Below are 27,008 nucleotides of genomic sequence, written 5' to 3' on the forward strand. Positions count from 1 at the left end.
TAAAAATGATTAGCATGGCAAATTTATATTTTAACATAATTTAAAAATAATAAAGAAAAGCGCAAGGAACTCTCTTATTAGTCTTGTAACGCTCACATTTCTGGTGGGGAGCAACTCTAGCAGATAAGCTAAGCTTTTGCACTACAGCTTCCACTGGCTGTAATAGAGGGAGGCGCAGAGCAGGATGCGCCCAGGGGCAAATTGCCTCGGCCTAAGTGAAAGAAAATCCGGCGTCAAAGGGTCGGGGGATGGGATACAGCTAAAAGGAAGATGTTCTAAATTTTGTCACAAGATTCACTTTCCTTAAGAATCACTCCACTAGGATGGAGAATTCTCTAGTGAAACCCTTAAGTCTCCTTTCCTTTCACAACTTACTTCCTAATCAAAAATGTCCTTAACGTCTGGAATGCCTCTTCTGCCCGTTCCTCTCACGAACCGCACCCGTTTCTGTCTCTCACAAACCGCACCCCTCGGACCCCGGCTCCCTAAGATTCCATTTCTCTTTCAAGACGGCTCTGGGCCACAGTCAGACCAACCGTCAAGGGTTACGACCCCGCCCAGCGAGTACCACAACTTGTGGGCGGGAGGACGGCCTCAAGCGCCCCGGAAGTCACCACTCCTCAGGCGGGCGGAGGCCCCTGGGCCTTGCGGCTTCGGATTGGCCGGAAGGTGGCGATGATGCATTACGCGCAGGGTCTGATCCCGCCCCTACGCCCTGCGCGCGGCAAGCGTGAGGCGGGGCGGAGTGGGTGGCCCCTGGCGGCCATTACCCGGAACAATCCCCGGCCTCGGGTCAGGTGACCCTCGGCGGGGCAGGCGGGAGGGAGGGGGCGGGAAGAGGGCGTGAGGAGGGAAGGGAGGGGAGGGGAGGAGAGAGAAGGGCGGAGTAAGAGGGAGGGGAAGGGGGCGGGGTGGGAGCGGGTCACGTGATTCGGCATGGAGGTGGTGGCGGCGGCCGGGAGGAGCCGCCGGGGCAGGAGCCGCACTTGTTAGTGTTGGGGGAGGTGGGGACCGGGGGACGCAGACACCGTCAGCCAGGGACGCCGAGGAGAAGGCGGGAGGGGGGTGGGGGCGAGAGCGGGCTCCGACCCCCGGCCGAGGGGATGAAGGGAGCATGGGCGCCAAGGAGTCACGGATCGGATTCCTCAGCTACGAGGAGGCGCTGAGGAGAGGTGAGGGGGGGAGGGGTCTGGGCGAGCTGCCGGGGAGGCCGGCGACGGGCCGCCCGGAGGGTGGGTGACCGGGAAGGGGAGGGGAGCTTGAGGGCGTGGGGCGCCTGAGGCGGAAGGGAAAGGAGGCCACGATGGGGATTTTTGCGGGGGAGCAGGGTCGGGTGGGAGCAGTGTTTGGGGATTGAGATCGTGTGGACGGGGGCGAAGCTTTCCCAGAGAAAGGGGTGTCAGGCGCTGGCAGGGCGCTGACCGTGCTCTCTGGTGGCGTTGTTCTGGATGTGTCCAGGGAAGTCCTCCTCCCCTTTTTCCTTGGGTGGCACCAGCCCTTTCCAGCCCCCCTTATCCTTTACTGCCATTTTCTCCTATCACTCGTTCATAAACCCTCCAGCGACATCCTAACCTCGTACCTGACAGCCCTGGCTGGAAGGCAGGGGGAAGGCGGCTGCAGTGCTCTCTGTTCGCTAGCAGAAGCCCCTTCCAGTTGTGTGCCGTCTCTGCCGTTTCCAAGGGCTTTTTGCCAGTCTCTTGGGGGGCTGTCACCATCCACTGCCTGCCACCCCCTCACCCTTTGAGCGGCTGACTTTGATGAGAACGAAATTGAGTTGTGTTTGAGGTGAGATGCGACTGGACAGCTGGTGTTGCCACAAGACCTTGTCTTCGGTTTCATCGCCTCAGACATTGGTCAGAACCTTTCATTACACTTGATCCCCCCTGTTCGCTTCCCCTCCCTCCCCATAAAATGGCATTCGGAAATCCAGCATTCTGATATTGTGTTATAGCTCCCTTTAGAGACCGGCCTTCTCGCTGCCAGTTCTAGCCTGCTGCTTATTGGCTCTGATGCACAGTATGTTGTTAACAGCCCCAACCCCCTACCACTTAATCTGATACCACTGTCCATGATCACTAAAGCACACGCTAACTGGAAGTGTCTATTGCTCAGTTTATGGCCGGAATGTGACTTAATTTTTCATGACTGGGATTTGAGAGAGAGAAAGAGTGTGTGTGTGTGTGTGTGCGCTTGTATTTCTTGTTAAAAAGTAAAAAAAAAAACATTAAGCAGCTTAGGTGTTAGGCATTATTGTTAACAGGTTTCTAAGTCAAGAAAAGTCAAGAAACCAACCATGCTCCAGGTGATGGTATTAGTAGCTGCAGAAAAAAACTAGATTACAAGACAGGCATTCAATATGAGAATTTAGTAGCAAACTCTTGTTCCTATGTTGGAAGGAAAGGGTAAGTTCATTGGGCCATCACCTGAAATTACATACAGAATTTTGATATATTCTTGCGAAATGACCAGAATAACAAAAGTAACACCTTTTAGGTCTTTTTTCACCCTGTGAAACAGTATACTGATTGTTCTTATGGGCAATCTTGCTTGAACTTTTTTCCTTGCTTCAATATGAGAAAAATTCCAAATTCTTGATGTGTTTCCAGCTCTAGTAGGCTAGTCATTTCCGGGATGCTGTTGAGCCTGACAGGTCTGGCCTCAATTAGGCAATGGCTTACATGGCATGAAAGAGGACTTCAGTCAAACTGATTTCCAGCTTCAAGGTTTAGAGGTGTTTCAGTTTGAGGGTGATTTAGCTGACATTAAGGAATTCTGAAATTGAACTTTTATCTAACTCTAGCCACATATAAAGTAAGATTCTACCATTGTAAATATAAAGGAAATTAACAGTTGGTGTATTTTAAACTGATTTGACTGAAGGTCTTTGTTCAATTTGTTAGACAGTGTCTGCTTGTTGAATTTTAAAACGTATCTTTGAAGAGGTAGCAAAATATTTGTTAAAATCTTATTAAATTTGTTTGAATTTATGTTTTATCATTTTTGCTTGCAGTGGAAAATTAAGGCAAGAAAGAGAAGCAAGCTGTTGATTAAACAGCATTTCTAAATGTAAACCAGGAGCTTTTTTTTTAAAACAACTTTTTATTTTGTATTATGGTATAGCCGATTAACAGTGTTAATTGTGAAAGTGATAGCTTCAGGCGAACAGGGAAAAGACTCAGCCATACATACGCCTATATCCATTCTCCCCCAAACTCCCCTCCCATCTAGGCGGCCACATAACTTTGAGAAGAGATGAGCTTTTTAAATAAATAAAAATAAAGTGGGTAATTCTTTTGATTATGATACTGTTTGTTAAATGTCAGACTTTGATACAGAATTTTTTTAGTAAGCTTGTAGAAGGAATTTATAAAGTTTTTGATAAAGCTGGAAAATAGTTTGAGAACTTTTTTGAGGCATGTGAATAATCTAAATAGGTACTAAACTTACATTTGTTAGTCTTAGCTGCTTGCTTATATTGTATAAGGTGAATGGGGAGGGTGAAGGACAAACAAGTAAAAAGCTAACTTGACAAACTACTGAAATACCTACTTGCTTGGCTTTACTTAAAAGTAGTGAGCCCTAAATAATGCCTAACCACAATTAGGTGGTATTAAAAAAAAAAGTCAAGTACGTATTGCCACCTTCAAATATGGAGTTACGGGCTGTTTATCTTGCAGAATGGGGCCTTGGAAATGTGGTGTTATGTTAACGACAGATAACACCTACTGGACCTGAGTGAAAGGGCAGTCTAGTGACTTCTTGTTTACGTTTCAGAAGCTCTCGAAATTAGAAGATTGCTTTTGGATACCATTTTAGCTACACTGTATATCAGCCTAATAAAAATTAATAATTTCCTTAAAGTATACTTTAATCTTTCTTTTTTAAAGGAGATGTATTAGTGGTAGCTTTTATTTTTGGCTTGTATCTCTATTTTTCTTAAATAGAACACAAGCTTTCCCTTGAAGGCTTGACTCTAGTTAAATTGCATATATTATCTAAAGTATAATATACTTACTATATTTTATGGATAGTGAAAATTTTAGCAGATAAGTTCTGCATCTCTTTACCTCAGTTCTTTATTGCATTAAGTTTGAGGCCGTGTATTCCTAAAAATGTATTCTAAATGCTTGGAGCATAGCATTAAAAAAAAAAAAAAAGGAAGGAGTTGCAGTTTAGAGCATTTAAGAACTCAGAATATCTTCTCCAGTTTTTTAATTCTTTTTTCATGCTCCTCCTTTCCTTGCATCATTCTGGAAACAGAATTATAAGGCTTTTTTTTTTTTAAGTAAGAATTGGCTAAATTAAAATTGTCCTTAAGTGAAGTTGCTCAGTCGTGCCCGACTCTTTGCAACCCCATGGACTGTAGCCTACCAGGCTCCTCTGTCCATGGGATTTTCCAGGCAATAGTACTGGAGTGGATTGCCATTTCCTTCTCCAGGGCATCTTCGAAGCCGGGTCTCCCGCATTGTGAGCCACCTTAGCTTTTAAATTGTGGTAATACAATACAGTGGGTAAATTTCTTCCAATCCTTTTCTTTGAGTAGAATTTGGCAGTTATATTAGACTAAGCAGCTAGGTGATGTCAGAAAATTTTGTTGTGGATTCATGTTTTGAAGTGTCTCTTTGCTCATACATTCAGCAACCTTTTACTGAGCATTGTCTACTTAGACACTGAAGGAACAGAGATGACTGAGACCCCCTCTCTCATAACCTGTGTCAGTGCTCTCCACTGAAATATACAGTATATACTTCAAAGTGTATGTAGGACTAGCCATGGGAGGTGGGAATAAAATATTAGGATTTCTATTTTAAGATTCTTTTTTTGTGTTTATTTGATAATGGGCATAATAACTTCTAAATGTTTTATGTATTAAATTTATAAATAATTAACACACAATATATTAAGTGCTACAGTACTATAGAAGGGAGTGCTGTGGGAGTGCAAAGTGTGTGGGAGTATTTGGTGACCTGGAGGTGCCCTGCCACCATACTCATTTCATAGTATGTGCTCAATAATTGTTTGTTAAAGAATTTAGCACTTAAAGGTCATTGTGTTTGCTAGTGAAATAATTAAGCATGTAATAGTTGAAGATTGCAAAGCTTCCCATTTTTCTTACCCATCAACCCTAATGTGCTCTAAGACATTGACTCTTCAACCAAAATTTTATCCTCCATGTTTTATAGTATTAATATTAAATTTTCATTAGTATTATACTAACCCTGATGTGATGTTAGCTGGTTTAGTGTAACATACCATTGTGCAAATGGAAATTGAATTTCACAGTTGGTACTTTCTGGGATGCACTGTTCTCTTTTATTAAGACACCAATTTGCCTTCATCGGTATTTGCTAAGTTTACCAGTGAACTCTCTAGCATTAGTGTGGAATGGTAGGTCTAGCCTTTTGCAAGTATGCCTCATCAACTGTTATTATATGTAAAGGAGAAAAACAGAGCAGTTTAAAAAAAAAAAATTTATTTGGCTGTACCAGGTCTTAGTTGCAGTGTGTGCACTCTAAATCAGTATGTGGGCTCTAGATCCCTGACCAGGGACTGAACCTACCCGCCTGCATTGGGGGCTTCCCTGGTGGCTCAGATGCTAAAGAATCCGCCTGCAAGGTTGGAGACCTGGGTTCAATCACTGGGTTGGGAAGATCCCCTGGAGGAGGGCGTGGCAACCTACTCCCATATTCTTGCCTGGAGAATCCCCATGGACAGAGGAGCCTGGTGGGCTACAGTCCATGGGGTCGCACCCCTGCATTGGGAGCATGGAGTCTTAGTCACTGGATTAGTTTGCTTATATGTAGTCACCTAAGTAGTTACAAAGATACTGTTCTTCATAATCTCCAGTTTGACACTCCATATGGAGTGTCAGTGACAAAGAGGAGATAAATACACCAGTGAACCCTGGATTTGGGGGGGATGAGCAGAATGAGGTGACATCACTTGACTGTTAACGACCTCCCCATTTACCAAACTGGACAGCTGTTGTTTGTTTTTTCTTGTTCATTGTTTGCCTTTGTGCTCGGTTAGTGAGACTTCACAGTGACAGCATTCAGGGTTGCCTTCCAGAAAGATGTGTAAGTTCCTTAGAGTTGGGAATATTGTGACCAGCCTATAGCCAGGTGTTCTCTCAGGAGACAGGGAAGGTTTTTGGCCCTTGATTTTATGATAGGTCACTGGAAGAGTTAGGAACGTGAATATTTTTGTTGCTGTGGCTGTAGAAAATCTGTTTTTGGAACACTGGAGTTTAATGATGAGAGTTTAAACTCCATTGTTAGCCAGCTGCAGAGGTGGAGAGATTTTTATTTGTGAATTAAAAGTTGTTGGTTTGATAGTGGTACTGAGAAGGCTAAGATGTTCTTTTTTTTAAATTATATCTTAACATTAAAAAAAAATTACATTGGAGTATAGTTGATTTATAATGTTGTGTTAGTTTCCAGTGAACAGCAAAGTGATTCAGTATTCATGTATACATATATCTATCTATTCTTTTTCAGATTCCTATCCCATTTAGATTATTACAGGAAATTGAGTAGAGTTCTCTGTGCTATACAGTAGATCTTTGTTGATGACAGTCTTTCCAAACCGTTTCCAGAAAGCGTGGCTTCTCTTTTCAGTGCTTGTTTATGCTTCCATTTTTACCTTTTGGGCTTCATGATATTTGTGTTTAAATTGGGCCACCCACTCAGCCTCTTTCCTTTCTTTTACTAAGAAAGAGCTCTTGGAGGTCGGAGGTAGATAGTTGATTACTGACCCCCAAACCTGACAAAACTAGCTTTATGATATTTACTGTTACAGTCAGAGGCCTTCTGTTAGAAGATCCATCTATTGAAAGATGAAGGCCTTCCCTTGTCACCCATTTTTATTAGGAATTTAATATTAATATAAGGCTCTCTTGAGAAATCCCATGTTTATCACTATCCTATGAACAAGGTTCAGGAAAATTGATGGTAGTTGGAGTATTAGGAGCAAAACTGTGAGGTGTTACAGAGGAAGTTCTCCTTCTGTTTCATTTCTATAAAGTTAGATTGTGTTAACATCTTACCCCTTTCAGAAAAAAGCTTTTAAGGTCTGCTGTGGTGTCTTACCTTTTCATCATAACTTGTAAAAGAGTCTAGAGAGATTGCATTGTGAGAAGGACTCTTGTATCAAGCTAGGCCTCTCCTAGTCTTCCATGTGACAGTAAGTGGCACCACTATTCCAACACAGTTCCTAAAGCCAAAAATCGATAGACACCCTCCCTTCTTCTCTTTCACCATCTGACCTATCCTCTTATCCCCAGTTTGTTGTCTAGTCCCGTCTGTTAGCGTCTGCTCATCTTTGCTGCCACTTCTCAGTTGCCGTCATCTCTTGCTAGTTCACGAGGTTTCCTAGTTTTACATAGCAGCCAGTGTAATCATAAAATTCAGATGGGATCCTGTCATCCCTTTCCTGTCAACCTGTTTTCCTCTCCGCCTAGAAAAACTGTTTACAAATTTTCCCATGTCTGACTCATTTTTCACACCTGAAGTCCCAGCTCTGATTGCCTTAGATCGGCCTTCTCGTATCCTCTTTCATGATACTTACACTTACTTACATGATACTTAGACTTACATGATACTTACACTTCTGTCTTTGTTGCACTGTTCTGCATAGTTCACAACTTGTGATTGTTACATTTATTGTCAGTCATGATGCTGCATTCCCAGTACCAAGATAAGTTCAGTACCTGGTGTATTTTGTGCTTAGCAAATATTGCATGATTGGGTGAATATATAAATGATGTAGAGATTTGGAGAACCACATAATGTTTGTGGAGGGTAAAGTGTTAAGTGCTGACACGGATGAGTATGCTGAGCAATATATCCATCCCAGAATTTCTTTTCCTTTCATCAACTTTGAAAAAAATTGCTAAAGGTTTTGAATCGTAGTTAAAAACATGGGATCCTTAAAAGTAATACATAATTTTGTTTGTTTAGTTCAGGTATTTAATCTAATAATGTACATTCCTGAGTAGTCATTGAGAGACTAGAATGGCAGTCAGTACTGTGTTTATGAACGCTTAAGAATGTCTTTTAGTAATACGTAGTATTTGCTAATTTTGTTCATGAAGTGATTTTTTGGGAAGAGATTTATTTATTTTCAATTTGTTTTTATACATTGATATTCATATATTTTTCATCCATAATGACAAGTATCATTCTATTGCTGGATATGAGATTAGAGTTGGAAACTTTCAAGTGTTGTATAGAGTTACTTCGGAAGCCAAGAATAAAATTCACATCAACATATAGAGCATTCTCACTGGTTGTAAATAATCCAAATGATTTAAAACTAAATTTTATGAATAGCTTTAAAAAAAAAATTAAGCTTATTTTTCGTACACTCCACAGCTAATGCCTTTCTTTCTCTTAGTCTTTTAGTTTTAATCTTTATCACAATGATACACACACATAATTTAAAATCAAATTATTTTACAGGGCTTGTTATGGAAACAATAGTAGTTATTCTCTCTCCCAGTTTTCATCCAGCCATCAGCCAATACTTTGAACACTTTAAATTTATTAATTTGGTCCTTATGTCTTGAAATAAAATGTTGAGGACTTGGCTTTTTTTTTTTTTTAACACTGCTACCAGTCCCCAACACACACATATGTGCTCCTGTCCTCCCATTTTCTCTTCTTAGTGTGTGTATATTTTAATTTTGTTTAGAGATAGTTGTTAACTGTTTATATATTAGGCCTTTGTAAGTGCTCTTCTCAGCTAAGCTATTTAATGTACTATTAATAGGATTACTTTCCCTTTCCTGTACACTTTATTTCCTCTTAAATATTTCCTTATTAATTGCTTTTATTTGTGTAGGTTTCTATTTACTGTAATTCAACCCCCAGAGTTGCCACCAAATGTTAAATCTATTCCATATGTTAATAGACCTCAGATGTTCACTCAGTTCACCATATTAGAAAAAAACATTTCCTGGAGCCTTCTGGCCTGCTGCAGTCTGTACGTTTTGCCCTTGCACTTCCAGCCTAGCTGCTGTCCCGAGATCTCCTCTGCTGTCCTGTGTTGGATCCTGTTGTCTGTATACCTCCTTTCCTCTTTCTTGATTTACTCTTCCATTTTGGTGAGGCCATACCACACAGAGTGTGGCTTCTTGGTCTCTCAACCAGGGATTGAACCCGTGCCCCTCTGCAGTCAAAGCTTGGAGTCTTAACCACTGGACTGCCAGGGAAGGCCCTAAGCTGGTGCTTCCCTGAAAATTATTATTGTTTCTCTAGTCTTTAGTATCCGAGAGGCCTTCTATGTTTTAATCAACTAATTATCTTGAAGTTCCTACTGAATAATCCTAACACTTAATCTCCAGTCACGTGGGTCTTAATTTAAGGCTCAGGGAAGATTCATTGCAGTAATCAGAGAGATACTGGGGTGGAAGGAAGACATTGCCCTAGAATGCAGTTTTCATGATCATATATGGTTTAGTGGTAAAGAACCCACCTGCCAATACAGGAGACATAAGAGATGTGAGTTCAATCCCTGGGTCAGGAAGATTCCCCTCAAGAAGAAAATGGCAACTCACTCTAGTATTCTTGCCTGGAAGATCCCATGGACAGGGGAGCCTGATATATCACAGTCCAAGCAATTGCAGAATCAGACACGACTTAGCAAATAAATGACAACATCCAGTCGCTCAGTTGTGTCCGACTCTTTGCGACCCCATGAATCGCAGCACGCCAGGCTTCCCTGTCCATCACCAACTCCCGGAGTTCACTCAGACTCACATCCATCGAGTCAGTGATGCCATCCAGCCATCTCATCCTCATCCCCTTCTCCTCCTGCCCCCAATCCCTCCCAGATCAGGGTCTTTTCCAATGAGTCAACTCTTCATATGAGGTGGCCAAAGTACTGGAGTTTCATCTTTAGCATCATTCCTTCCAAAGAACACCCAGGACTGATCTCCTTTAGAATGGACTGGTTGGATCTCCTTGCAGTCCAAGGGACTCTCAAGAGTCTTCTCCAACATCACAGTTCAAAAGCATCAATTCTTCAGCGCTCAGCCTTCTTCACAGTCCAACTCTCACATCCATACATGACCACAGGAAAAACCATAGCCTTGACTAGACAGATCTTTGTTGGCAAAGTAATGTCTCTGCTTTTTAATATGCTATCTAGGTTGGTCATAACTTTCCTTCCAAGGAGTAAGTGTCTTTTAATTTAATGGCTGCAGTCACCATCAGCAGTGATTTTGGAGCCCCAAAAAATAAAGTCTGACGCTGTTTCCACTGTTTCCCCATCTATTTCCCATGAAGTGATGGGACTGGATGCCATGATCTTAGTTTTCTGAATGTTGAGCTTTAAGCCAACTTTTTCACTCTCCACTTTCACTTTCATCAAGAGGCTTTTGAGTTCCTCTTCACTTTCTGCCATAAGGGTGGTGTCATCTGCATATCTGAGGTTATTGATATTTCTCCTGGCAAACTTAATTCCAGCTTGTGTTTCTTCCAGCCCAGCGTTTCTCATGATGTACTCTGCATATAAGTTAAACAAGCAGGGTGACAATATACAGCCTTGACGTACTCCTTTTCCTATTTGGAACCAGTCTGTTGTTCCATGTTCAGTTCTAATTGTTGCTTCCTGACCTGCATATAGGTTTCTCAAGAGGCAGGTCAGGGGGTCTGGTATTCCCATCTCTTTCAGAATTTTCCACAGTTTATTGTGATCCACACAGTCAAAGACTTGGCACAGTCAATAAAGCAGAAATAGATGTTTTTCTGGAACTCTTGCTTTTTCCACGATCCATCGGATGTTGGCAATTTGATCTCTGGTTCCTCTGCCTTTTCTAAAACCAGCTTGAACATCAGGAAGTTCACTGTTCACGTATTGCTGAAGCCTGGCTTGGAGAATTTTGAGCATTACTTTACTAGCGTGTGAGATGAGTGCAATTGTGCGGTAGTTTGAGCATTCTTTGACATTGCCTTTCTTTGGGATTGGAATGAAAACTGACCACTAGTACTAAGGTATAAAACTCCACGAGGGTGGGACATGTATGTTTTACTCACTGCTGTATCCCTAGCACTTACACAGGGCCTATCATATATTAGCTACTCAATATAGATTTGTTGTTTTTTTGTTTTTAAGAATTACTTACATATTTTTCATTGCACTGGGTCTTCAATGCTGTGCTGGGCTTTCTCTAGTTGTGACGAGCAGGAGCTACTCTTCATTGTGGTGCACGAGCTTCTCCTTGCTGTGGCTTCTCTTGGGGAGCACAGGCTCTAGGCGCACAGGCTTCAGTAGTTGTAGCACTTGGGCTCAGTAGTTGTGGCACATGGGCTTAGTTGCTCTGTGGCATGTGGAATCTTCCCAGAGGGAAATTGAACCCCTGTGCCCTGCATTGGCAGGTGGATTCTTAGCCACTGTACTACCAGGGAAGTCCTCAATACATATTTGTTGAATGAGTGAATTGCATATCAAAGCATTCTTTTCTAAAAACTAGATTGAATTTTTAGAGGAAGATTGGTTTGAATATATGTGTGTGTGTGCCCAGAGGCCTAAAACTCATGTTTTCATATCTATAGTATATATGTATTTAAATGCATCTTTTACTTTTAAAAAATGGTTAGTTGTATTAGGCATGTTATTATGTCATTTTTGGCTCTGCTTTAAAGTTGGTTTTGGAATCTGTTGGTGAGCAGCTGTGGTGGGAAACTGTGATGGGTTTAGAACAGTTGTTGGATTAATAAATCTGGTTTAGAAATTCTTTAGTTTATGTAAGCATCTATAAATGAAGTCTTTCACTGTGTGGAATTTTATAGATCAGAAGTTATTCATTTTGTCAGATGTTGACTCGACCTCTTTAAAGCTGATTATGGAAGGACAAATTGCCTATTCTTTATAAGTTTGGAGGTGTAGTAAGGAGGAATTACCTAATGGTGGATCCATTTTATATTGTCATATCACTGGTACCATCTTAGAGATTCAAACAGAAGTTGATGTGTGATTACCAAGCAAATATATTTAAATTACAAAGAAATAAGACATCATCTGAATGAACACTTGGCAGTGAGTAACATCTCGTAGAAAAATGTTCCATTTTGATTGGAGCATATTTCTTATTTCAGTAGAGTGTAAAATTAAATGCAACTTCTTTTTCTATAGATCTGCTTTTATAATGCATATGTCTGCGATTTACCCATGGCCCCAGGCCAGAAACCTAGTCATCAGTTGAGACTTTTCCTTTCCTCTGTTCACATTTAATCAGTCACAATGTCCCTTTGGTGCTGCCTTCTTATTATCTTCTGTTCCTTTTCCACCTTTAAAGTTGTTGCCTTAGAAAAGACCTTCATCTGTCTCCTGGACTATTAATCTCATACCCTTCCAATCCATTATTTATTTTTCCACCAGTATAGTCTTTCTGAAATTCTCAAGTGCCTTTCAATGGAAGGTACCTGTATCCTATGGTTTAAAGTCAGTCTAGCATGGCAAGCACTCGTAGTTTCTGTGATTTGGTCCTTGCCTGAATACTCTTTACCTTTGAAAATGCTGCTTCCTAGATGTTGGAATGCTTTCTTATCACTTACATATAGTTAAGTGCACAAGTCTCACTGTACAGCTTGATGAAATTTTAGATGTGTACCCAAGTAACCACCATGTAAAATCTAGAAAAAGAACATTTCCCACACCCCCCTAGGCTCCTTCCTGCCCTCTCCCAGTTAACAGTACCCCTCAGAGGTAACCAGTGTTTTGACGTCTGTCACTGTAGATTAGGTTTGCCTATTTTTGAGTCTCGTGTAAATAGGATCATGTAATATTTGCCTTTTTGTGCACAGTGAACTGATTTGTTAAAAAGTTGATTGTAAACTCATTTTTAAGGCCAAATTTCAAGGCTTTTCTGAAGTAAATTCTTGAGAAGATTACTAGTGTCTTGAAATTAGGGTCAGTGTGTATTATTTTTATTTCTAGAAGCTGACATAGAGGCTGACATGAATTGATGTGCATCTTTCTTCCTGTACTAGCTCCCTCATCAGATCCTCATCCCTCAAAACTGAGTCCAGGCATTAGGTCCTCTCAGAAGCCTTTGCTGATGCTGCTCCTGCTTTCCCTCCTGCTGTAATGCCCTTTTACTGTAGTAGTTACTCCACTGCATCACAGCTGCTGGTTTAATTGTCACCTCTACTTTATGTTGAGTTCTGAAATGCTTGATAATGAGAACTCTGGGATCTAGAAGGTACCTGGCAGGGCTTATATTAAAATGTTTACAGAATGAATGGGCCAGCTTAGTGCCTTTTGAATTATGAAGAAAGCTGACAGAATAAAGCTAATAGTAATAATCTGGTAAACTGTGTTTTTACAGGATAAATTATGGTTGTTTCATGACATTTATGCAAATATTTGAATGCTCCAGGAATATAAATATTTAAAATTGAGTTACAAACTGGCTCTGAACTAAAATTATCGGAATCCATGAAGCACTTCATAGAAAATATGGAGGAAAACAGAAACACAACCTTGTGTGCAAGGACTAGTAGATTTCTAATTTGTGTTATAATTCGAACCTTTGATTAAGTTTGAGTGCCCACTTTTTGCAGATGAGCAAAAAGTTTTAATGGTTCTGAGACACTCATATTTCTCATAAGCTGTAAATACTAGTATGAATAGATACAAGGGAAAAGTCATGTCAGAAGTCCATGTAATTTTTAGGAATGTTTTCCATATGATTTACACAATTTGATATTACGCCTACTTTAAAATTTTAAACTTCTCCATAATAAGCATTATCTGGGCTAATTGGTTGGTTCTCCTCATTTCAAATTTCTGTCATTTGCCTGGGTGACATTTTCTCTACTTTCATCTATTTTAATAATTTTATATTTTATGAAGTGTTGGACAAACGTGATGAGGCTGGAGTATGAATGGTTCTCATTCTACTCATCTTTTTGGACTTCTAGACTTTGCCTCGCAGAAGGCAATGGCACCCCACTCCAGTACTGTTGCCTGGAAAATCCCATGGATGGAAGAGCCTGGTAGGCTGCAGTCCATGGGGTCTCGAAGAGTCAGTCAGACACGACTGAGCGACTTCACTTTCACTTTTCACTTTCATGCATTGGAGAAGGAAATGGCAACCCACTCCAGTATTCTTGCCTGGAGAATCCCAGGGACGGGGGAGCCTGGTGGGCTGCCATCTGTGGGGTCGCACAGAGTTGGACACAACTGAAGTGACTTAGCAGCAGCAGACTTTGCCTAAATCTTCCTGTCTTCTCTAGAACATTACTGAACTACCCAGAGCTTACTACCCTTGAATTCCTGTGACTCTTAATTTGTATACTTATTATTTCAGTATTTTTACGTATGTATGGTGGTGTTTTATGTGTATTAATTCAATCTTCCTGCTAGAGTGCAAGTTTCTTGAGGAATATTTTTTCAAAAAAAGTCACTTTGCACAGGTAGATGTTCAGCATTTCTTGGGTTATCTAGTGGCTAAGACAGTAAAGAATCTGCCTGCAGTGTGGGAGACCTGGGTTCGATCCCTGGGTTGGGAAGATTCCCTGGAAGAGGGCATAGCAGCCCATTCCAGTATTCTTGCCTGGATAATCCCCACGGACAGAAGAGCCTGGTGGGGTCGAGGAGTCAGACACGACTCAGTGACTGAGCACACAGCACAAGAGAACGAGATGGTTACAGTCATTTGTGTCTTTACATGATTATGATGTGTTGTACTTTATATAAAATCAATAGTTATTTCTTAGTTTTCTTTTAAGATACACACTTGGCCCTCTGTGTTCTGTGGGTTTTGTGTCTACTGATAAGGAGGACTGACTGTACTGCTCCATTTAATGTAAAGGACTTGAGCATCTGTGGATTTTGGTATTCTGGAACCAGTCCCCCACAGATACCAAGGGACCACTGTACCTTTTAAATTTCATTTCCGTGTCTTCATCTGAATCTTTAAATAACATGTGGCTCATACCTCAAACTTTGTAGGAATGTAAGTGAAGGTTACAATTATAGGTCCAAGAGAACTATACTGCATAGAGGTTCAGTATGTATTAGAATAATTTATTAGAAGATAGGCATTTGAACACCCCACTCCAGTACTCTTGCCTGGAAAATCCCATGGACGGAGGAGCCTGGTAGGCTGCAGACCATGGGGTCACGAAGAGTCGGATACGACTGAGCGACTTCTCTTTCACTTTTCACTTTCATGCATTGGAGAAGGAAATGGAAACCCACTCCAGTGTTCTTGCCTGAAGAATCCCAGGGATGGGGGGCCTTGTGGGCTGCCGTCTCTGGGGTCGCACAGAGTCGGACACGATTGAAGCGACTTAACAGCAGCAGGCACTTGAGGAGGTGGCAAGAATACTGTACAAAAAAGATCTTCATGACCAAGAAGAACTGTACAAAAAAGATCTTCATGACCAAGATAATCACAATGGTGTGATCACTCACCTAGAGCCAGACATCCTGGAATGTGAAGTCAAGTGGGCCTTAGGAAGCATCACTATGAGCAAAGCCAGTGGAGGTGGTGGAATTCCAGTTGAGCTATTTCAAATCCTGGAAGATGATGCTGTGAAAGTGCTGCACTTAATATGCCAGCAAATTTGGAACACTCAGCAGTGGCTACAGGACTGGAAAAGGTCAGTTTTCATTCCAATCCCAAAGAAAGGCAATGTCAAAGAATGCTCAAACTACTGCACAATCGCACTCATCTCACACACTAGTAAAGTAACTCTCAAAATTCTCCAAGCCAGGCTTTAGCAGTTACATGAACCATGAACTTGCAGTTGTTCAAGCTGGTTTTAGAAAAGGTAGAGGAACCAGAGATCAAATTGCCAACATCCACTGGGTCATCGAAAAAGCAAGAAAATTCCAGAAAAATATCTATTTCTGCTTTATTGACTATGCCAAAGCCTTTGAGTGTGTGGATCACAAGAAACTGGAAAATTCTGAAAGAGATGGGCATACCAGACCACCTGACTTGCCTCTTGAGAAGCCTATATGCAGGTCAGGAAGCAACGGTTAGAACTGGACATGGAACAACAGACTGGTTCCAAATAGGAAAAGGAGTACATCAAGACTGTATATTGTCACCCTGCTTATTTAACTGATATGCAGAGTACATCATGAGAAATGCTGGGCTGGAGGAAGCACAAGCTGGAATCAAGATTGCCAGGAGAAATATCAATAACCTCAGATATACAGATGACACCACCCTTATGGCAGAAAGTGAAGAGGAACTAAAAAGCTTCTTGATGAAAGTGAAAGAGGAGAGTGAAAAAGTTGACTTAAAGCTCAACATTCAGAAAACGAAGATCATGGCATCCAGTCCCATCACTTCATGGGAAGTAGATGGAGAAACAGTGCAAACAGCGTCAGACTTTATTTTTGGGGCTCCAAAATCACTGCAGATGGTGACTGGAGCCATGAAATTAAAAGACACTTACTCCTTGGAAGAAAAGTTATGACCAACCTAGATACATATTAAAAAGCAGAGACATTACTTTGCCAGCAAAGGTCAGTCTAGTCAAGGCTAGTTTTTCCTGTGGTCATGTATGGATGTGAGAGTTGGACTGTGAAGAAAGCTGAGCGCCAAAGAATTGATGCTTTTGAACTGTGGTGTTGGAGAAGACTCTTGAGAGTCCCTTGGACTGCAAGGAGATCCAACCAGTCCATTCTAAAGATCAGTCCTGGGTGTTCTTTGGAAGGACTGATGCTAAAGCTGAAACTCCAATACTTTGGCCACCTGACGCAAAGAGTTGACTCACTGGAAAAGACTCTGATGCTGGGAGGGACTGGGGGCAGGAGAAGGTGATGACAGAGGATGAGATGGCTGGATGGCATCACCGACTCGATGGACATGAGTTTGAGTGAAGTCCCGGAGTTGGTGATGGACAGGGAGGCCTGGCGTGCTGCGATTCATGGGGTTGGACACGACTGAGCGACTGAACTGACTGACTGATGCAAGTGAAAACACTGCAAGTGGATTTTTCAGCCTTTCAAAATTTTCACATTTATTAAGCTCTTCACAATTATTTCCTGATTTAAAAAAGAAAACTGATTTGATGTTTGCACTTCTGTAAAACCCTTTCTAAACACTGTGTTTGTGTATTCCTAATATTAACAAGTTAAATATACTTTTCTCATACATATGAGAGAAAGCAAAATTGTACTCAATTATGATTGCTGATTGTAATAGGAATATAGCTTTATGTCTAGTACTTTCAACTATGTCTTGACCTTATTGTAAGGAACTTCTGAATGTTTTATGTGAATTTTTGTCTCATCTTCACAGACTCGGGTGTATATGTCATTTTTTTTTCTGACTTCAGTAATGTATTATTACTATAGTAAACTACTATAGTACACTGTATATAGTATGAACTTTACTCTTTGAACCATTTAAAAGTGCATACTTCACTGCCATTAAGTACATTTCATGATATTGTGCAACCATCACCAGTATCTATTTCAAGAACTTGTTCATTAACAGAAACTCTATAATTGTTAAATAATAACTCCTCACTTCTGCCACCCCGCCCCAAGCCCCTGATAACCTTTATTCTACTTCTATCTCTGAATTTGTCTGTTCTAGGTACCTGAAGCAAAATCATGCAATATTTATCCTTTCATGTCTAATTTCACTTAGCATAATGTTTTCAAGGTTCATCCATGTTGTAACATGTAGCAGATTTTATTCCTTTTTATGGCTGGATAATATGTATATACTGCATTTTGTTTATCTATTCATCTGGACATTTGAATTGTTTTTACCTTTTGGTTATTGTAAATGATCCTTCTAGGAACAGTGGTATACACATATCTCTCCAAGACCCTGCTTTCAGTTCTTTTGATATATACCTTGGAGTGTTGTCCAGTTGCTAAGTCATGTCCAACCCTTTGTGACCCCATGGAGTGCAGCAGGCTAGTCTCCCCTGTCTTCACTGTCTTTTGGAGTTTGCTTAGATTCATATGCATTGAGTCAGTGATGCTATCTAGTCATTTCATCTTCTGCCACCGTCTTCTCCTGTCCTCAGTCTTTCCCTGCATCAGGGTCTTTTCCAATGAGTCAGCTCTTTGCATCAGGTGGCCAGAGTATTGGAGCTTCAGCTTAACATTAGTCCTTCCAGTGAATAGTCAGGGCTGATTTCCTTTAGGGTTGACGAGTTTGATCTTCTTGCTGTCCAGTGGGTTCTCAGGAATCTTCTCCAGCACCTCAATTTGAAAGCATCAATTTTTTGGTGCTCCTCCTTCTTTATGGTCCAACTCTAACATCTGTACATGACTACTGAAAAAAACCATAGTTTTAACTATACGGACTTTGTGGGCAAAGTGATATCTCTGCTTTTTATTTCAATACGCTGTCTAGGTTTGTCATAGCTTTCCTTCCACGGAGCAAGCCTCTTTTAATTTCATGGCTGGAGTCACTGTCCACTCAATGTTTAACAGTTTGATGAACTGCCAGATTGTTTTCCTAAGTGTCTGCACTGTTCTACACTCCCACCACCAGTGTATGAGATTGCAGTTTTTCCATTACCTTGTCTACACTTATTTGTCTTTCTTTTTTCTTCTTCTTTGTTTTTGCTGTTTATTTTTTATTTGGCTGTGTGGGGTCTTAGTTGCAGCACATGGGATCTTTGTTGTGGCCCGCGGGCTTTGTTTGTTTGGAACGAGGAACTTAGTTCCCCAACCAGAGATCCGACCCGCATCCGCTGCATTGCAGGGCGGATTCTCCAGGGAAGTCCCTATTTGCCTTTCTTATTTTAGCCGCCCTAGTGGATAGCAGTTTTGATTTGTATTTCCGTAATGGCTAGTGATGGTTGATCATCTTCTTCTGTGCTCCGTCATTTGTGTATTTTCTTGTTTTTGAAATGAGTTGTTTGCTTTTTTGTTGTTGTACAAGTTCTTTATGCTTCCCTGGTGGCTCAGAGGTTTAAGCGTCTGCCCGCAATGCGGGAGACCTGGGTTCGATCCCTGGGTCAGGAAAATCCCCTGGAGAAGGAAATGGCAACCCACTGCAGTATTCTTGCCTGGAGAATCCCATGGACAGAGGAGCCTGTGGACTGAAGGCCACGGGGTCACAAAGAGTTGGACACGACTGAGCGACAAGAAGTTCTTTATATATTCTAGATATTAATCCCATGTTGGATATATGATTTTCAAATATTTTCTCCCTTTGTGAGGGATGTTTTTCATGCTCTTGATAGTGTCTTTGGTGGTCAAAATTTTGATGTCAGGTATTTAGTTTTGTTTTTAAATGTTATAGAGTGTGTAGAGGATAAAGCCATAAAACCCCAAAAGATTGAGCCCGCAGCTGTAGAAATCCAGAGCAGAAAGAACCCTGCTTCCTATATCCAAAACACTTCCCCAAATAAGAGAATCCTTTGGACATAAATAATATGCACAGGCTGTGGGTAAATTGAAAGCAAACAATATTCATAAAGGCAGTGCTGTCTGAAATGAAAGTACTGGAGAGCCAATTTCATGATCAAATTTAGCCAGGTTGGAAAATTGGGATATTCACTGAAGAACAGTGTAAAGATCAACCTCTGTCATTGCAAGTCAGTTCAGTCGCTCAGTCGTGTCTGACTGTCTGTGACCCCATGGACTACAGCATCCTGGGCTTCCCTGTCCATCACCAACTACTGGAGCTTCCTCAAACTCATGTGCTTTGAGTCGGTAATGCCATCCAACCATCTCATCCTCTGTTGTCCCCTTCTTCTCCTGCCTTCTATCTTTCCCAGCATCAGGGTCTTCTCCAATGAGTCAGTTCTTCTCATCAAGTGGCCAAAGTGTTGGAGCTTCAGCATCAGTCCTTCCAATGAATATTCAGGACTGATTTCCTTTAGGAAATTAGGATTGACTGGTTGGATCTCCTTGCAGTCCAAGGGACTCTCAAGAGTCTTCTCCAACACCACAGTTCAAAAGCATCAATTCTTTGGTGCTCAGCCTTCTTTATAGTCCAGCTCTCACATCCATATATGACTACTAGAAAAACCATAGCTTTGACTAGATGGACCTTTGTTGGCAAACGTGCACAAATGATAATTGATAGCCCTCACAAGGAATGAGATGTGCCTTGTGTCTTTATCAAGTCTAAGGAGGCCTAAAGCCTATGTGTTATATATGCTGTCAGAGTAGAGACCATTTTATTGTTAAGATGGTACTTAGTGATGCAAATAATGTTTATATGTCTTAAAATCTTATGTTCTTGTAGGCATTCTTTTAAAGAAAGTTTTGCTTTTTTTTTTTTTAACTTTCTACCTGGAAATAGATTGTCAAAAGTTATATCTTAATGGGCATATAGAGATTAATAGATGAGTAATACTGGGTGATAAATACTTGCTATAAGAGGTTTCTTTTTAGCTTTGTAACCTCACAAATGTAGTTCTTGCCATATCAAAATTTTACTAGACCAGTGTTCTTTGTGTGATTTTATTAGAGGTTGTCGGCCACTCATCTAATGATTCTTACTTCACAAGATTTTATCTCTTGGCAGTGGCTTTTTAAAACTTAATATATTGGAGAAAACTTCTTTTCTAGACTTAAGGCTGATATTCTATGTTAGCCTGAATATTTTTCCCCCAGCTTTTGAATGTTGTTTAACTGAGTAACCAGCTTGAATCAATGATTAATACTTTAATGTTATAATTTGGTACAATTACAGTAGAATACTCCAAGGAAGAACTTAAATTTTCTTCATTTTAAAAAAGTTGAAAAAATCAGAATATAATTGGCAAAAAAATTGATAGGAAAAATTCAGTGCATATTCTGACCTACTGTTTTTTGATTACATATGTTGGAAGATATGGGTTATCCTTTATTTCCAAATTAATGTAGAAATTAGAAATTTGTTAGAAAAATTAAAAAAGATGAGTCAAAATTAGTATTTACTTTTTTCACCTTCCTCCTGCTGACATTTTGTGCTTAGAATTCACATCTCAATTCTGATTGGCATGTTAGACTTATTTCTGCAGCTTTCTGTCAGATTGCTTCTACCAGTGTTGATGGAATAAGGGTAATCATAACTCTGGCCTTATCCATGGAGTATACTTAGCTCTACTACATTTAAAATAGGAAAAGGAAAAACAGTATTAACCAGAGATAATTTAGTATATGTTATTTATACACTTCATGGGTGTGTGTATATATGTTTGATCCTAGAATGCAGATTCCGGCATTATGCTATATAATTTATGGTGCATTATAGATATTTCTTTAAATTATCAATAATACTGTTCATGTAGTACACTATAACTTAAATTATCAGAATTAGTGTTTTATTGTTTGTAATAAAAAAACTTACCATGAATGGTTTCAAGTTTCCTTCTTGTATAACTTAAAATATGGAATGGGCCTCTTTTCTGTCATGAATTGTAATATTCCTTTCTAAATATGGATTAACTTCCAGTACTTTCTCTTTTGTGCTTCCAGTGTTGTGAAAGTACCTCTGAGGTTTCCTTAACGTTGGTTTTTTTTTTGCACCTGTGCTGCTTCCTCTGGGACATCTTCATCATTTTCAACACAACCACTGTCCTTATTTGCCTTTCACTGAAAGTGAAAGTGAAGTCGCTCAATTGTGTCAGACTCTTTGCGACCCCATAGACTGTAGTCTACCAGGCTCCTCCGTCCATGGGGTTTTCCAGGCAAGAATACTGGAGTGGGTTGCCATTTCCTTCTCCAGAGGATCTTCCCGACCCAGGGATCAAACCTGGGTCTCCTGCATTGTAGGCAGACGCTTTACCGTCTGAGCCACCAGGGAAGCCTTTCACTAAGTTCCTCTAAATGCATATCTACAATGGCAGCCCACTCCAGTACTCTTGCCTGGAAAATCCCATGGACAGAGGAGCCTGGTGGGCTGCAATCCATGGGGTTGCTAAGAGTCGGACACGACTGAACGACTTCACTTTCACTTTTCACTTTCATGCATTGGAGAAGGAAATGGCAACGCACTCCAGTGTTCTTGCCTTGAGAATCCCAGGGATGGGGGAGCCTGGTGGGCTGCCGTCTATGGGGTCGCACAGGGTCGGACACGACTGAAGCGACTTAGCACCAGCAGCAGTCTCTTAAAAGATAGTAATATCAATATTTCCATGGTCAACTGTTTCTTCTAAATCTCCATTTATGTTCTATTTGAATTTAGCATTATTTCTTCATTTGTTTGCTACATTTTTTATCTTTGTTGATGAGTTCCCTCTTTTGATTATTCATTTTTATAAAATGTCATGGATTTATTATGCAAGTACCTTTGCTTTCCATGTGAGAACTACGTAACAGATGCTAAGTGACCAATTATAGACATACTTTTAGAGAAGTGACATGAATTATCACTGATGATGATGTGCCTGTTTGCATAGAGATTTTTGCACTGAAGAAATAGCAGTGAAGTTTGGACTTTATGCGTTATTTATAGTTAATATGAATATGATAACTGAAATTTAAGCTATGTTTTGGGGGGACTTGGGTTATTCAGCTAAACTGCAGTAACTGAAATTCTGCATTGTGTGGTAACCATACAAAGCAAGGACTGCCTTTGTATTAAGAAGAATAACTTTAGTTTCTCTACAGTTCATAAATGCTTTGGTGAGGATTTGATTTCTCAAGAAGGGAATAAATGTGTCTATGGTTTGTAGAATAAAAGGGACATGTGTGCTCAGGCACTCAGTTGTGTCCGACTCTTTGCGACCCAATGGACGTAGCCTGCCAGGCTCCTCTGTCATTGGGATTCTCCCTGCAAAAATAATGGAGTGGGTTGTCACTTCCTTCTGCAGCTGATTTTCCTGACCCAGGGATCGAACCTGGGTGTCCTGCATTGCAGGTGGATTGTTTACCTACTGAGCCACTAGGGAAGCCAAAGGATATGAGGCTTACCTATATAACCTCAGTTTTTCTTACACTTAAAAATTCTACGAGCTTACTGCTTTTAACATGGACAATGTATGATGTGCTTACATTCTGTGGGTAGATTTTTAGATGCTTTTTGTTTCTTACCTACCTTGTGAAATTGATTAACAAAGATAGTGTTATTTCACCCCCAAAATTTATTAATGATTATTTGTTTTAAATTGTTTATAATTAAAATAATTAGGAACAGTTTGTGCCCACCAGTAGATTAGTAAAGTGAATTATATTCACACAATGAATATCATAGGCTCATTAAAACTGATACTGTAGAAGAATATTTAATAACATGGAATGCTGTTCAAAATATGATTCAGTGAGGAAAGCAGTATAATGTGTGATCTCAATTTTGTAAAAATGGTATACATGTAAAGGAAAACAAATTTGAAGAATATATTGTAAAATATTAACAGATTATCCCAGTGTTGTGAAGTTGACGGTGTTTTTCTTGTCTCCTTGTATGTGTGTTTTTCAAAATAGCTTAAGTTGTATTTTCTTATTACCAAAAAAAGAGGCAGTATCACGTTTTATGCCACTTCATGAATGACGTGTGTTTCTTTCATATTTAGCTGTAATAAGGAGTTCCATGTCTTTTGATATTCCGGTGGAATTAAAGTCACATTGAAATTTTAAATATTTATTTGTTTTTGACTGCATTAGGTCTTAGTTGAGGCACGTGGGATCTTCGTGGTCATGTGCAGGCTTCTGTCCAGTTGTGGCGTGTGGGCACCAGAGCACAAGTGCTGTGTAGTTGCAGCACGTTGGCTCCCTTGTTGTGGCTCCTGGGCTTGGCTGCCCCAGTGCATGTGGGATCTTAGTTGCCCAACCAGAGATCATACTTGCATCCCCTGAATTGGAAGGTGGATTCTCAGCCACTGGACCACCAGGGAAGTCCCCCATTGTAAATTTTCTGTGACTTTTTTTAAGATTAAATTTTCAGGTTAATGTATAAATACGTTTTGTGTGCTTTCTGGCCATTATGAACATGGAGTTGTGTTTTATGAAGCTTTCAACAGCTTTTATTAATTTATTCCCTTTACCATTTAACAACTTTTCAAAGTTTTTTGTGCTGCAGAAAAATAGAGGCCTTTTGCTGGTATCACAATTAAAAGTGTTTGTGTTGACAGAATATCAGGTAAAGAGCTCTAGGACTTACTGAAAAATATTCAGTTTTTTTCAATATAATTGAAGAAATTTTTCTAAAAATTGTAGTACATTTTCTTCAAAATCAAAGTTTGGAGAATGATTTGATAGCTGCCTCTTTCATTAGCTTATAAAGAATTGAAGATGTTTTGAGTTTATCATTAAAGTAATCTAGATAAGTTCCTATTAAACATTTGAATACTACTTTGTTAATCTGAGTTATATACAGAAGTTAAAGGTAAATTATTTTTTAAGTGTTCAAATAGAAAAAATAAAGTTGAATAGTAAGAAATTACATTTCTTTCACAAATCTCTTTTGTGTGTAACTTGTAAGTTCCTTTTGCCTTTCCCCCCTTTTAAAACCTTCATAGTTTGTTAGATTTGACAAAAGCACTTAGATTTCTTATTGAAATAAACAATTGGATGATTAATTCTTTTACTAAATGCATATGTACTGTTCTAGGCTCTGTTGTGAGTACTAGTTGTACCAAGATAAGACATGATATGACCTTCAGGGCCTTATGATTCATGTAAGATAAAACAGGGTCATGAAGGAGAGTTTGGCGATGAAAGAGGACTGAAAGATGATGAGGTGATCAGGTAGCATTGTAAAAAGTAGGATGGTATCTATTGAGAAGGAGGGAGCATTGTAAAGATAGGCAAACAGGGATGTCATCTAACAACCAATAGCACTTTTATCAAATGTGTTTAAAAATTAAAAAGCAATACAATAGAATTACTGAAACCTGGAAAAGAGAGAGAATTTCACTGATGATCCTGTTGCCTGACACAGCCAGTCATTTGCTTTTACTTTTTTTTTTTCCCAATAAATGTTTTATGTTATTTTAACCATAGCTTAAAGCTCAACATTCAGAAAACTAAGATCATGGCATCTCGTCCCATCACTTCATGGGAAGTAGATGGGGAAACAGTGTCAGACTTTATGTTTTTGGGGCTCCAAAATCACTGCAGATGGTGATTGCAGCCATGAAATTAAAAGACGCTTACTCCTTGGAAGGAAAGTTATGACCAACCTAGACAGCATATTCAAAAGCAGAGACATTACTTTGCCAACAAAGGTCCGTCTAGTCAAGGATATGGTTTTTCCAGTAGTCATGTATGGATGTGAGAGTTGGACTGTGAAGAAAGCTGAGCGCCAACAAGTTGATGCTTTTGAACTGTGATGTTGGAGAAGACTCTTGAGAGTTTCTTGGACTGCAAGGAGATCCAACCAGTCCATTCTAAAGGAGATCAGTCCTGGGTGTTCACTGGAAGGACTGATGCTAAAGCTGAAACTCCAGGACTTTGGCCACCTCATGTGAAGAGTTGACTCACTGGAAAAGACACTGATGCTGGGAGGGATTGGGGGCAAGAGGAGAAGGGGACGACAGAGGATGAGATGGCTGGATGGCATCACCGACTTGATGGACGTGAGTCTGAGTGAACTCCGGGAGATGGTGATGGACAGGGAGGCCTGGCGTGCTGTGATTCATGGGGTTGCAAAGAGTCGGACACGACTGAGCAACTGAACTGAACCATAACACGTGCAGTTTTATATTGTCTAGTGTGTTTTCTGAGATGTCTATTTTTATTAGTGCCATACATGCATATAGCTCAAAGGGGTAAATAGTTTAAGATTTGTTGAATGATAAGCAGTTGCCTTATCTTCATATTTCCTCCTTCTCACAAGAGACTATATTCTAGGCATTAGCTGTTGACTTCCCGACTTCTTAGCATGTGAATTTAGCTTTCTTCTCCTCCCTCCCCCTTAACCACTTCCCCATTCACCTCTCCCTATTACTTCATCCTTCCACTACAGTAATATAGTAATTTTGATTAGATAGATATTCAGTGTGTACCTTAGGACCATGTACATAATTCACAGCCACCGTTATGTAGTGAGCTATGATTTTTCTATCGTAATTTTTTTTTCCCTTAGTGCTAATAAGGGTGGTTTTATTTGTGTTTGTTTAGTGTTCCTAAGTAAGAATCACTAATTCAACCCTATACTCACCTCTCAAGATTATCAGATGTTATCAGTTTCTTCTAATGTTTTCCTGTAGCCTTCGAACTCACCTCAAACTAGACTGGTTACTCTTTGAACCTAGTCCATAGTTAGGATCCTGGGAATTCCTTCTACCCTTATCCTGGGGCTTCTCCTGTTCTAGATCTTTGTTACTTCTATTCCATATCTTCTGCTTTTTAGATTTTTCCTTGATTTGATTTCCTTGAACTTTTTAAGCATGAGTTTATCTAAAATAAATTATTAAAATTTGTAAGTCTGAAAATATATATATTTTAACAGTGTAAGACTTTTTATTTTCATAGCTGGCATTACAAATAGCATATTGATAAAAAAGACGCTGTCCTCCACAAATTCCTCACTGTTACTGTGACCACATCATTTAAGCTGTGTGGACTCTGCTTCCTACTTTTTATTTCATTCAGCAGCTGTGGATATATGTAAGTCTGAAAACATCTTAATTCTGTCCTCATACTTAACTGAAAGTTTGTCTGAGTTAGAATTCTAAGTTAGAAATCAGTTTTCTTCAGAATTTTGAAAAAGTGTTGCTTCATTTTTACCCTGGCTTCCCATTTGCTGTTGAGATATCCAGTGCCATTCTAATTCTCGAACCTTTGTATTTGTTTCTGTTTCTGGACGGTTACAGGATTTTTATCTAAAATGTTCTGAAATTTCACAATGATGTCCTTTAGTATGGCTCTGTTTTCACCTGTTTACCACTAAAAACGGAATCCTTTAATCTGAACAGGAAATGAAAAAAAATTATAGATGATTTCCTCTCTTAGATTTTCTTTCTTCTTGCAGCTCTTATTTGGATATTAAATTTCCTGGACTAATCCTCTAATTTTCTTAGCTTTTTCCATCTTGTCTTTTTACCCTTTGGGGGAGATATCTTTAAATTTACCTTACAGGTTTTCAATTGATCTTTGTTTTTCTTCTCTCATTTTTTTTTAATTTTTAAGGGTGCAAT

The 27,008-nt window shown here is 39.9% G+C and overlaps 1 protein-coding gene across 1 annotated transcript in view; it reads left to right on the forward strand.

Annotated features, from left to right (window-relative positions):
• Window positions 1-941: 941 nt before the first annotated feature.
• The window catches only part of USP32 (ubiquitin specific peptidase 32), a 204,501-nt gene continuing 178,434 nt past the window's right edge, over window positions 942-27,008 (forward strand). The window contains exon 1 of the mRNA XM_061390239.1: window positions 942-1,172. Within this exon, the coding sequence (XP_061246223.1) occupies window positions 1,115-1,172 (58 nt within the window). The 5' untranslated portion in view covers window positions 942-1,114. The remainder of the gene's footprint in view (window positions 1,173-27,008) is intronic.

Source organism: Bos javanicus, chromosome 19, assembly GCF_032452875.1.
Source record: "Bos javanicus breed banteng chromosome 19, ARS-OSU_banteng_1.0, whole genome shotgun sequence".
Taxonomy (NCBI): domain Eukaryota; kingdom Metazoa; phylum Chordata; class Mammalia; order Artiodactyla; family Bovidae; genus Bos; species Bos javanicus.